The 12,100-nt window shown below is 45.7% G+C and overlaps 1 protein-coding gene across 1 annotated transcript in view; it reads left to right on the top strand.

Annotated features, from left to right (window-relative positions):
• The first annotated feature begins 1,851 nt into the window (after positions 1-1,851).
• The window catches only part of NEMP1 (nuclear envelope integral membrane protein 1), a 72,991-nt gene continuing 62,742 nt past the window's right edge, over positions 1,852-12,100 (top strand). Inside the window, exons 1-2 of the mRNA XM_082247218.1 lie at positions 1,852-2,113; positions 8,205-8,326. Coding sequence (XP_082103344.1) covers positions 2,014-2,113; positions 8,205-8,326 — 222 coding nt within the window. The 5' untranslated portion in view covers positions 1,852-2,013. The remainder of the gene's footprint in view (positions 2,114-8,204; positions 8,327-12,100) is intronic.

Below are 12,100 nucleotides of genomic sequence, written 5' to 3'. Positions count from 1 at the left end.
GTCGCAAAGATACTCACCAGTCGCAGATACTCACCAGTCGCAAGATACTCACTAGTCGCAAGATACTCACCAGTCGTAAAGAATCTCACCAGTCGCAAAGAATCTCACCAGTCGCAGATACTCACCAGTTGCAAATATACTCACCAGTCGCAAATATACTCACCAGTCGCAAGATACTCACCAGTCGGTCAGTCGCAGAGCACCGTCGGTCAGTCGCAGAGCAGTCTGTCAGTCGCAGAGCAGTCTGTCAGTCGCTGATGGTCGCAAGCAAGGTCAGTCAGTCACAGATCCCTATGGTCAGTCAGTCACAGGTCTGTTAGTCAGTCACAATCCCAAGCACCGTCACACAGGAATAGTGACCCAGCTGCAGAGATACTCACCAGTCGCCGCTGCTCCTCCTCCCCTGCTTCCGGGAACACTCGCCTCCTCAATACTGTGCGGTGTCTGTCCTCCACCGCCGTCCACTGCCGCACCATTATGTCCTGGTCTCTCTCAGTCCCGGTCCCGCCGCTCTTTGTCCCGGTCCCGCAGCCGCCGCTTTACCGTCCCGGTCCCGCAGCCGCCGTTCTCTGTCCTGGTCCCCTGCACCCACGCCGGCTTCTAGTGACCTAGTGCGGCTCCCCCGCACGTGTCACCCGGCTCTCCTCCACGCTCTCCTCCACACAGCTCTCCTCGCAGCTGCTTGCTCCTCCCACACTGCTTCCGTGCACTTCCTGTTTCCACCTTTCTCAGGTATTTACATTAACATACTACTCCACCTTCACTGTCTTTCTGCAAAAAAGTGTCCCTAAAAATGTTTTGGAAATGTTGCCTACTATGCTCACGAGCAGCAATTTCCCTGCTTAGTGTGCAGGAGGCCAAACTACCTTCCTTCAGGCCATGCCTAATAATCAGAGCAAATTAGCCACACCCACTACTCTCTCTTTCACACCTTCACCCTGACCAGCCCAGCCCACACTGTTAAACTCCGCCCTTCCCCTCCCACCCTACTAAACCCTGCCCTTCCCCTCCCACCCTGTTAAACCCCGCCCTTTCCCTCCCAGACTGTTAAACCCCGCCCTTTCCCTCCCACCCTGTTAAGCCCCGCCCTTTCCCTCCCACCCTACTAAACCCTGCCCTTCCCCTCCCACCCTACTAAACCCTGCCCTTCCCCTCCCACCCTACTAAACCCCGCCTTTTCCCTCCCACCCTGTTAAACCCCGCCCTTCCCCTCCCACCCTCCTAAACCCCGCCGTTCCCCTCCCACCCTACTAAACCCCGCCCTTCCCCTCCCACCCTACTAAACCCTGCTCTTCCCCTCCCACCCTACTAAACTCCCCCCTTCCCCTCCCACCCTATTAAACCCTGCCCTTCCCCTCACACCCTGTTAATCCCCGCCCTTCCCCTCCACCCTGTTAAACCCTGCCCTTTCCCTCCCAGACTGTTAAACCCCGCCCTTTCCCTCCCACCCTGTTAAGCCTCGCCCTTCCCCTCCCACCCTACTAAACCATGCCGTTCCCCTCCCACCCTACTAAACCCCGCCCTTCCCCTCCCACCCTACTAAACCCTGCTCTTCCCCTCCCACCCTACTAAACTCCGCCCTTCCCCTCCCACCCTATTAAACCCTGCCCTTCCCCTCACACCCTGTTAACCCCCGCCCTTTCCCTCCCACCCTGTTAAACCCCATCCTTTCCCTCCCACCCTGTTAAACCCCGCCCAGCCCTTTCCATCCTGTTAAACCCCGCCCAGCCCTTTCCATCCTGTTAAACATCCCCCTCCCATCGTATAAAACCCCGCCTATTCCTCGCCGCTCCTCCCACCCTGATACACCACGCTGCCTCCTCTGCACGCCGTGACCTTTAGGGAGCAGTCGCAGGCTGTGGGGAAGTCTTTACTGAAGAGGGTAACGTGACATTAAAGTAACCCGGAAGCTGACATGGTCTGGGCTGGTTTTCCTGTCTAGCAGCGCTGTGTATAGTGAAGCCGGTGGCTTGCGTTCCACGCCTCGCTTGGGTGACCCGTTCAAGTCTGGATATGGCGGGAGAAGAGCACGGAGGAAGCTGGAGAGCGCTGCGAGGAATCATGGCGGCACTTCTCCTGTCACTTTCCCCCGTCTTGTGTTTTACAACTGCAGGTAACCGGAGCCCTCTCCTCCCTCCTGTAATGTTCCGTAGTAGGGCTCGGTGTCCTGTATAGGACTGTCTGTGTGTTGTCCTGATGGATGAATAGCAGCCCAGCCCGGAAGATGGCGGCCCTCACAACTCCATCTACTAAAGTTATATTAGGCGGCATGTCCTGTGTACTGCATGACATCTCTCCACAGGGATAGGCAGGGTGACAGGATCATATGATGGGGACCTCAGCCATACACAAGTCACATACTGCAGTTAATGTAGAGCTTAAGACAAGACTTGAATTGGTTCTGCACAGTGTAGAGGGGATCGAACCCCTGACTGGTGTCATTGCTCTCTCTGCCCCATAGACATCATGAACATCGGCATAAAAATACATTTTATTTTTTATATGCCTCTCTTTGCAGTTCTTTGTTAGCCTATCTGGCCATGCCCACCACATGTATACATCAATATTTTAAAGTGGTTATATGGTCAAATCTATTTTTCCCTGAGGCTAGGGTCACACCTATGCGGTTTTTTTAGTGCAGTTTGCGGAAACGCGCTACAGTCGACTAACATTTTCCTATGGGACACATTCACATTTCTGCATTTTCTGGGATCGCGGCATCCGGCCATCTGATTGGCCGGAGCCGCGGTGATGTCACTCCCGCACACGCGCGTGGGAGCCGACAGTCACGGCACGGGGCTCTGAAGGAACGGCACGAGCGGCCGTTCCTTCATAGCGCATGCACCAGTGACGTCACTGGATGCATCGAAGGTAAATATCTCCTAAACGGTACATGTTTAGGAGATATTTACAGTACCTATAGGTAAGCCTTATCATAGGCTTACCTATAGGTACAACTTGCAGAGGAGGGTTTACTTCCTCTTTAAGGAGCAGACAGCTGCAACATCTTTAGCTACCAATGAGTTATCAGCTCTCAGCAGGGTTCCTCACTGACAGCTGAATATTAAAATAAAAAAAAAAATTGAGAATAGAAATAGCGTAGCCCCCCCCCCCCCCTCAATGCATACCAGGCCCTTCAGGTGTGGTATGGATTTTAAACGGGTACCCCATGCCCAAATAAAAAAAAAAAAAATGCAGTGGGGTCCTTCCCCAAAATCCATACCAGGCCTCTATCCAGCATGCAGCCTTGCTGGGTGGTGAGAATCTGTTCTCCCCCCCCCCCCCCCCGACTGTACCAGGCCACATCTAATCAAGTGTTCTAAATTGCACCCCAAAACTAGCCAGTCAATTGCATAGATTTGAATCTAGCATTAAGGTCAGGTTCACACCAATGTGTTTTTCATTGGGTTTTCAGAAACACACTATAATCCATTTAATATGGTTTCCTATGGGTCAGGTTCACATCTTTTATCTTGCAGCAGGTTCTGTTTTTGGTTCCATAGACTACAATAGAAATGGAGAGGAAATGTATCAAAAATGCAGTGCTTGCTTTTGTTTGATTAGTTTCTGCTGGCTTCTCCTGCAAGACAACACACGTTCCAAAAACACATTAAAAAGGGCATCAAATCTCATGTGAAAAAACACAAAATGCACCTGGAAAATACATCACCTGCATAGGTGTGAACCAGGCCTTAAGTGGAACTTTAGTAATTGTAAACCCTCACCTTGAGAAAAAAAAGTTTTAATTCAAATTTTAGGCTTAACATTTTTGTGTGTATATATATATATATATATATATATATATATATATATATATATATACATATATATAGTTTTTTTTTTCCCCCTTTTTATAAGTCCTCACATTTCCTCTTTTCTCAGCTGCATAAGAGCTGGGGGAGAAGACACAGCAGTACACTGATCTTCCCAGTGCGGGGGGAGGGGATGTCAGGACATTTCTGATCATTGGAAGGAGAGCTGACTAAATTCCCAGCACTGCTAGAGAACTGACCACGGTGTGCTCTCCTGCATAATGTGTGGTCAGTTTTTAATAGGAAAGCAGAGAGACTGGTAGGAACACCAGGGATTTCACATAAAGGAAGCAATACAAAGAGAGGGGGATACTTTTCATACAAGTACATGGCACAGCAGCCACATGTCAGGAATATGAAATGTTGGGTTTACTCTTTAGGTCCTGCTAGATCAGATCAGGGTGGCCCCTTTTGCAGGTATATCTACTGACTGTATGTAGAAGACTAAAGTTATGTGCCCGTGCTGTTTAAAATTCAGTAATACGCTGTCTTACCCTGCTCTGCACATGTGCAGTGCCAATCTGGTGACAGCCTTAAAGTGGAATTAAACCCACCTATCCTTTACAGCCAAGAAAGCTGTTTCTGCTTGATCTGCAGCTGCCATGGTGCTGCATTTGTGATCAGTTATAACACCAGGCATTTGATGGTTTGACAGTTTGGTAAAGGACACAAGCAAATGTAAGTTGGGTTCACACTAGCTGCGGCTCACAGCAGGGGTTCTGGTGCGTCCCTGTTCTCCATTTTAGGTGTGAATCAGCTCCACGTTTTTCCCTGAATTTGCACCTGAAACGGAGCTAAAGATGCACAGGACCCTTTTCCAGTGCGGACTGCAGCCACTCCTGAGCCGTGTGAACCGGCTCCATTGAAAGCCGGTCACAGTCTCCTTTCATGCGAATCTGATGCGCATACCATTCGCATAAGTGTAAACCCAGCCTGACAGCAATTCCGACATTCCAGAAATGTAAGGCTCCATTCACACACAGGCGATTTGAATCGGGTACGGAATTGAGGGGTTTAATTCCGCTTTATGGTTTACTGCGGTTCAGGGGCTCTGGGCTTCAGCAAAATGGCCGCCTCCAGCAAGAAGAAACAAGGACAATTGTGGAGGCAATTTACAGCACACACTCATATTGGTAGCATATTAACCACTTAGTGACCGCTCCCACGTACATTTACTGTGGCAGGTCGGCCCTTAAGCGCAAAATCACATACCTGTACATCATGCCTGTTGGCTCTGGGGCATGTGATTGGACACAGCAGGGAGCCAATCAGCGGGTCTGGCGGCCGCAATCCGCGGATTGTTCATAGAAGAGACAGAACTGCGGTCTGCCTATGTAAACAAGGAGGACCACCGTCTGTCAGAGGGGGAGAGAAGTCTTGTGTTCCTTCTAATCAGGAACACAGATCTCTCTCTTCCTCCAGTCAGTCCATCCCCCACACAGTAAGAAAGCACACCTAGGGAACACTGTTAACCCTTTGATTGCCCCTGATATAAAACCCTTCCCTGCCAGTGTCATTTATACAGTGACAGTGCATTTGTGTTTTTTTTTTTTTTTTTTATAGAACTGGTCACTATATTGGTATCACTTTTCCCCAAAAAGTGTCACTTAGTGTCAGATTGGCCTGTCGCAGTTCTGGTAAAACTTGCTGATCGCTGCCATTACTAGTAAAAACAATAAAAAAAATAAAAAGACCATAAAATTATCACCTAGTTTGTAGACACTGTAACTTTTGCGCAAACCAATATACGCTTTTTTTTTTTACCAAACATTTATAGCTGAATACATATTGGTCTAAATTGATGAAGAAATTTAGATTTTTTTTTTTAACATTTTTTTTTTAATTGGATAAGTTTTATAGCAGAAACATAAAAATAAATATTATTTTTTTTTTTTTTTTAGAAATTGTTGGTCTTTTTTTGTTTTAGTGCAAAAAAATAAAAACCGCAGAGGTGATCAATTACCACCAAAAGAAAGCTATATTTGTGGGGAAAAAAAGACATCAATTTTATTTGGGTGCAGCATCGCACAACTACTCAATTGTCAGGTAAAGCAACGCAGTGCTGTATCACAAATTAACCACTTCTGGACCAGGCCCATTTCTGACACTTGTTGTTTACAAGTTAAAATCAGTATTTTTAGCTAGAAAATTACTTGGAACCCCCAAGCATTTTATATATATATATATATATATATATATATATATATTGTTAGCAAAGACCCTGGAGAATAAAATGGCGGTCGTTGCAATATTTTTTTGTCACGCAATATTTGCGCAGTCTTTCAAACGCCATTGTTTTGAAAAAAAATAAATTTCATTGCATTTAAAAATAAAAAAGTAAAGTTAGCCCATTTTTTTTCTGTTTTGTGAAAGATGATGTCACGCCGAGCACATAGATACCTAAAATGTTATGGTTTAAAATTGTGCACACCTGTGGAATGGCGACAAACTACTATATGTAAAAAATCTCCATAGGGGACACCCTAAAAAATCTTAACGGTTACCAGTTTAGAGTTACAGAGTAGCTCTTCTTTAAAATTATTGCTCTCGCTCTGGCGATCGCGGCATTTACCTCACATGTTTGGTTTGAAGAGCACTTTCATTTGCTGGCGCGACTTAGGTATGCGTTTTCTTTCGTGTGAGAGCTGACGGCGACGGGATCGCTTTAGAAAAAAAAAATGTCCTATTTATTTTATTTTTTAATTTTAGCACCGTTTAAAAAACAAAAACCTTTTCACTTTTATTGCTGTCACAAGCAATGTAAACATCTCTTGTGACAAGTACTCTTTATGGAGGGATCGAGGGTCTAAAAGACCCCTCCACTGCACTTCAATGTATTCAAAATGCCGAAATCTGCATTTTTGAACACTGACAGTTTTTTAAATTCGGCGCCTTTAGCCGCAGAGTAACTTGGATGTGACGTCATCACGCTGCTTCTGGGTTACTACATCGGAGATGGCTTTGATCGGGACTCCAACCAGCCGGCAGACGTGCCGGCTGGTTGCACAGGGCTCCCGGTGGGATGGGAGACCCTGGCAGAGCCGCTGGAGGAGGAGGGGGGGCGTCTTCTCCTGCTCGCTGGTATAAAGGCCGATGCGGCTCCCAAGCTGCATCAGCCATTATCACCTGAAAATGGCCGCTGGCTCTAAAAAATGGTACCGGGTTGATGCCTCTCGCTGCAGGCATCACCCCGGTACAACCACTTCTCTGAGCTGACATAGGGCTACATCTACTTGCGGGAAGTGGTTAAGAGGGTTAAACCTTCCAGGGCTGAAGTGGTTAATGTGGAGTGTATGTTCCTTGCTAAAGAACATTCTTCATCAGGTTGTTATGGGTCAAGTTCCACTTTAGGCCTCCTTGTGAGCCTTGGGACGGCAAAGTCGCATGACAAGTCGCACTCCATAATTTCCAATGAGTACCCTTCACTACTTTGGGTCGATTTTAATGCGTTTTGAGGTTTATAGACATTGCTTCAAGTCTCGTCAAAATTGCGGTAAAATGCCTTGACTTTTATGTCGCATAAGTGTGAAAGGGGCCTTAAGGTAAAAAAAACATTAAAGAGGTTGTAAACTTGTTCAAAAATTTTTATTTATATATATTTTTTTTTTTTTTACAACCTGCAAGAGAGACATAATGAGCTAGTATGCATCGCATGCTAGCTCATTATGAAATACTTACCTTAGAACGAGCCCCCGCCGTGCCGCTCTCTTACCTGTATGACGAGCGACATGTTCAGTCGCCCGTCTTCCGGGTGACGTCACTCCCGCGCACGCGCCGACGGTCACGGCACGGGGCTCTGAAGGAACGGTACGATCAGTCGTTCCTTCAGAGCGCATGCGCCAGTGACGTCACTGGCTGAATTAAAGGTAAATATCTCCTAAACGGTACATGTTTAGGAGATATTTACAGTACCTATAGGTAAGCCTTATCATAGGCTTACCTATAGGTACAACTTCCTGAGGAGGGTTTACTTCCTCTTTAACGTGGTAGTGGCACCGTCATAGTGGGCGGTCCTTTCCATGTCATACTTCTCTTACACTGGTGGTAAATGACTGACTGAGCTTTGTGTGCAATGTTACTGAAAGTAGAGTAGAAGGCAAAACATTTTTTATTTTTTATTCCTGTGGCAGAGAAAGGTATTTTTTTTTCACTTTCAGTGATATCCGTAAACAAGACTGATTGAGAAGGTGAATCTCCCTAATAGGGGCACCGATGGCAATAAAAACCTGACGGGTTCCAATACCTATACCAGTGTATAGCCAGCTTTACTATATAGTACTACTTACTGCATGTTTATTTGTAATTAGATTTGCCTTTTAAATAGTTTGGATTTGGAAGGATGATGTTTGCTGGTTTTTCACATATATTCAACAAATGTTTGTCTTTTATTAGGATACCAAATAGATGTTGTGAAACTTGTGGAGGGCAGATATGCCATTTATAACGAGTCACAGAATTTCTGCTACCAGAAACCTTACGAGCCAAAATGGCATGACATCTGGACTAAAGTGCAGGTAAGCACTGGAATACATCAATGCTGATCATGCTTGGTATTTTATTTAGATATAATGGCAGTCTGGATTGTTTAAATAGTCTGACACAGAACTGGATGATTGCTGTGTGCAAGAGATTTGGGATTATGTACTTTTCTTAGGCTTAAAGCGGTAATTAACCCACAAACAAAAAGAAATATGTTGATGCTTAACCAATCCCTAGTTGTGGCTGCATTAGTTTTCTTTTTTAGGTGTTTTTTTTTTTCCAGCTGGTGATCTGGCTAGACACACACCCTGCCTTAGGGTGTCTGCAGTCTGGGTGAAGGAGCAAGGTGGACACCTTTGTACAGCAGCATTGTCAATCTGGGGCGAGGGTAGTATTAGATTAGCAAACTTAAGCCCCGTACACACCATCAGATTATCAAACGATCTGTTGTCTGTTTTTTGTGGCATGCTATTCTGATGTGGAAAGTGAAGAGGTTATTTTCATACGAATTTTCCCATACGACAGAATTCTACTTCAGAAGTGAAGTCACGTGCTGGATTTTTTTTCCGTCAATCTGTACGAATGAGACAAAATCGGACGTTGTTTTGACGGGCAACAAAAATGATATAGCCTGCACATGAGGATTTTGTTGGCCGAAAAGTCAGTCGACTGTCGAAAGCACTATACTAGCAATCTGAACATCGGCAGATCGGTCATCGGACGAAATTTCCCTTCAAATTTTCTTATCGTGTGTACGGGCCTTTAAGCCGACCATTCATGGATTGAAATTGAAATTTGTCTGGTTCAGTAGGGACCAGCCGAAATTTTTTTCATGTATGTGGAGGTTGAATGTACCATAGTCGATGCATCAATCGACTTGGGTACAACCAGCCTATGAGTTTTTTTGGTTTTTTTTTTTTTACACGTGTTTACTGCCGGCAATTTTTTTTTTTCTTTCCTTCCACCCATATGCATTCATTAAACACATCGTTAGGACAACCTAAAGGAGTTGTTTTTCACATACTTGAGCAGAGGTTATATACTCTGTGCAGTTTCCCTTTTCAGAACCAGTTGATCGATCTCCAAGCCTTCTCGGGCTACTTAACCCTCTCCAGGTTCTACTGAGGAAGAAGATGAGGATGACCTATGTGCGAAGTTTTGATTCTCTCTCTCTCTCTCTCTCTCTCTCTCTCCCCCTCTCCCTTGTAAGGATGGTTAGATGCCTTAAAGCGGAGTTCCACCCTAAAAATTAACTTTGCAGAATTTCAAAGGGCGTAAATTCTCACTACCTATCACGGGTTTCGGAGGCTCTGAAATGTCAAGATAGCACAACCCCCCCCCCTCCCCCCCCCCAATGACTCAATTTTGCAAAGTAGACACCCCAAGCTATTTGCTGAGAGGCATGGTGAGTCCATGGAATATTTTTTATATTTTGCCACAAGTTTTGTGAAAATTATTTATTTTTTTTTACACAAAGTTGTCACTAAATGATATATTGCTCACACATGCCATGTGTATATGTGAAATGACACCCCAAAATACATTCTGCTGCTTCTCCTGAGTATGGGGATACCCCATGTGTGAGACTTTTTGGCAGTCAACGGCATACAGAACCCAGAAATCTAATCACCGCCTTCAGTCTTTCCAAGGACATAAATTGTTGATTTCACTCCTCACTACCTATCAGTTTCGGAGGCCATTAAATGCCAAGATAGCACAAAACCCCCCCCAAGTCACCCCTTTTCGGAAAGTAGACACCCTAAGCTATTTGCAGAGAGGCATTTTGAGTGTTTTGCAGATCTCACTTTTTGTCACAAAGGTTTGAAAATAGAAAAAAGAGGGGAAAAAAAGGGGGGGGTGTAAGGTTGTGCTATTTTGGCATTTCATGGCCTTCAAAACTGATGGGTAGTGAGGAGTAAAATCAACAATTTACGCCCTTAGAAAGCCTGAAGGGCGGTGATTAGTTTTTGTGGTCCTGTACGTGGCTAGACTGCCAAAAAGTCTCACACATGGGGTATCCCCATACTCAGGAGAAGCAGCAGAATGTATTATGGGGTGTCATTTCAAATATATTCATGGCATGCGTGAGCAATATATCCCTTAGTGACAACTTTGTGTAGAAAAAATAAATAAATAAAACAAAAAAAAGCAATTTACGCCATTAGAAAACCTGAAGGTGATGTCACATCAGAACAAGACCTGCTAGGTCAAGCCAGACGTGGGGGGAGGAGCCTGTCAATGGCGCCAGTCCTGAGTGCATGCTAGAGCGCCTTGGAATGACGTCCAGAGAGACGATTACAGAGGCTCCCGACCCACCAGCCCCCATGAGCGGCTAGTCCGTGGCCCCCGCTCCCCCTTACTCGATCCCCTCGCTCGCTCCCCTTGGACTTGAGAGGCCCCCGTGGACATACCGCTCTCAGCCGGAAACTGGGGAGGCAGTTGCGGACTCGGGAGCAGCCACCCAGGAGACGGAGGGGGCGGAGGTTTCGCTTGCGGCCGGAGGGCAGCGTGGGTCGGTGTCCCGAGGGAGACGCTGTGGCTGCCGGACAATCGACATAGCACACAGCGAAGGAGCTATAAACTACACAGTGCAGGAGGCAATTCGGGAACGGTCCTAAAGGATCGGTGAGAGGGTGAAAGCCCCCCAATTCTTTATTTCAATACAAAATGCAAGCACTGTTTATAGTGAACTCTACCAAGACAACCTTTTGTGGGGAGGCTTGGATAGACTGTACCACTCTGTGACACCTCTGGCTCTTCGGGTCTTTTGCCCAAAGAGGGGACACGCCATAGCTTCCCAGGTGGGGAAAGGATTTTATAAGTGGCTGGCCTAGGAGAAACATCTCTATACGGAGGTCTCTCTAAGGACTATGTTATAGACCACTCTAGAAAGATTATACAAAAGCTATAGGATTAAACAATTAAATAAGAATCTCCTTTGACTCTCCTGATCTATTGAATTATCTGAATAGCTGGGGGAACTACCCAGAAGAATTTCTGTGGCTCCCTTAAAGCTAATTCCCTTGAGGCTTCAACCATATATGTTTTGTATGTATTTCTATATGTCTGACCAAGGGAAAGCCTGAACCTCCGACCTCCACTCCCGCCTGATCGGACCCCGTTACCCCTCCTCACAGGCCCCAGCCAAAAACTACCCTGTTTATTCTGTCTTGGACCTCTCTCTCACATATACTCCATATATCCTCCTATATAACACAGGATTGGACCTATTATAGGCCAGTGTGAAAGACTGTATGGGATTTTTTTTTTTTCTTTACTTACATAGACGGGTATAATATATAAAAGGAAGTCATCAACATTATTTCACCTGCTGTCTAAAAAAGGAAGGACAATTAACATAATTTTCTTCAGATAGTGGTCCTAAAAGCTCTCGGACTGGTGGTTCTTTTTTTTTTTTTTTTTTTTCTCTTTCTTCCCTGTCTATTTGGGGACCGAAATATAAATTTAATATAAGGAAGGGAAGGGGGAAGAGAGAAGGAAGGGGAAAGGAGATACTATGTCTAAAATGAAGAATAAACAGACAAAGGAGGGGACGGGGGAAACCCGCAAAAATTACAGCAAGCCCCGGAACTATTAAAATGTATATGACTCGGGAGGGGAAAGGACAAAATGGAACATCTGAAAATCAACCAGTGGTAAGATCAAAACAAACCAGCGAAGGAAACAAAAAGACCAAAGGAGATGGGAGTGATGGGAGAGGAGAGCCTAGACCTATCAAGAGAGAGCACACAAACAATAGGAGATAATGATCCGGGAAAGGAGGAAGACCCAAGGGTGAAAGATCACCC

Source organism: Pelophylax lessonae (assembly GCF_965119305.1).
Source record: "Pelophylax lessonae genome assembly, chromosome: 2".
NCBI lineage: Eukaryota > Metazoa > Chordata > Amphibia > Anura > Ranidae > Pelophylax > Pelophylax lessonae.
Note: the sequence above shows the minus strand (reverse complement) of the source record. Positions and strands in the feature narration are given on the sequence as shown.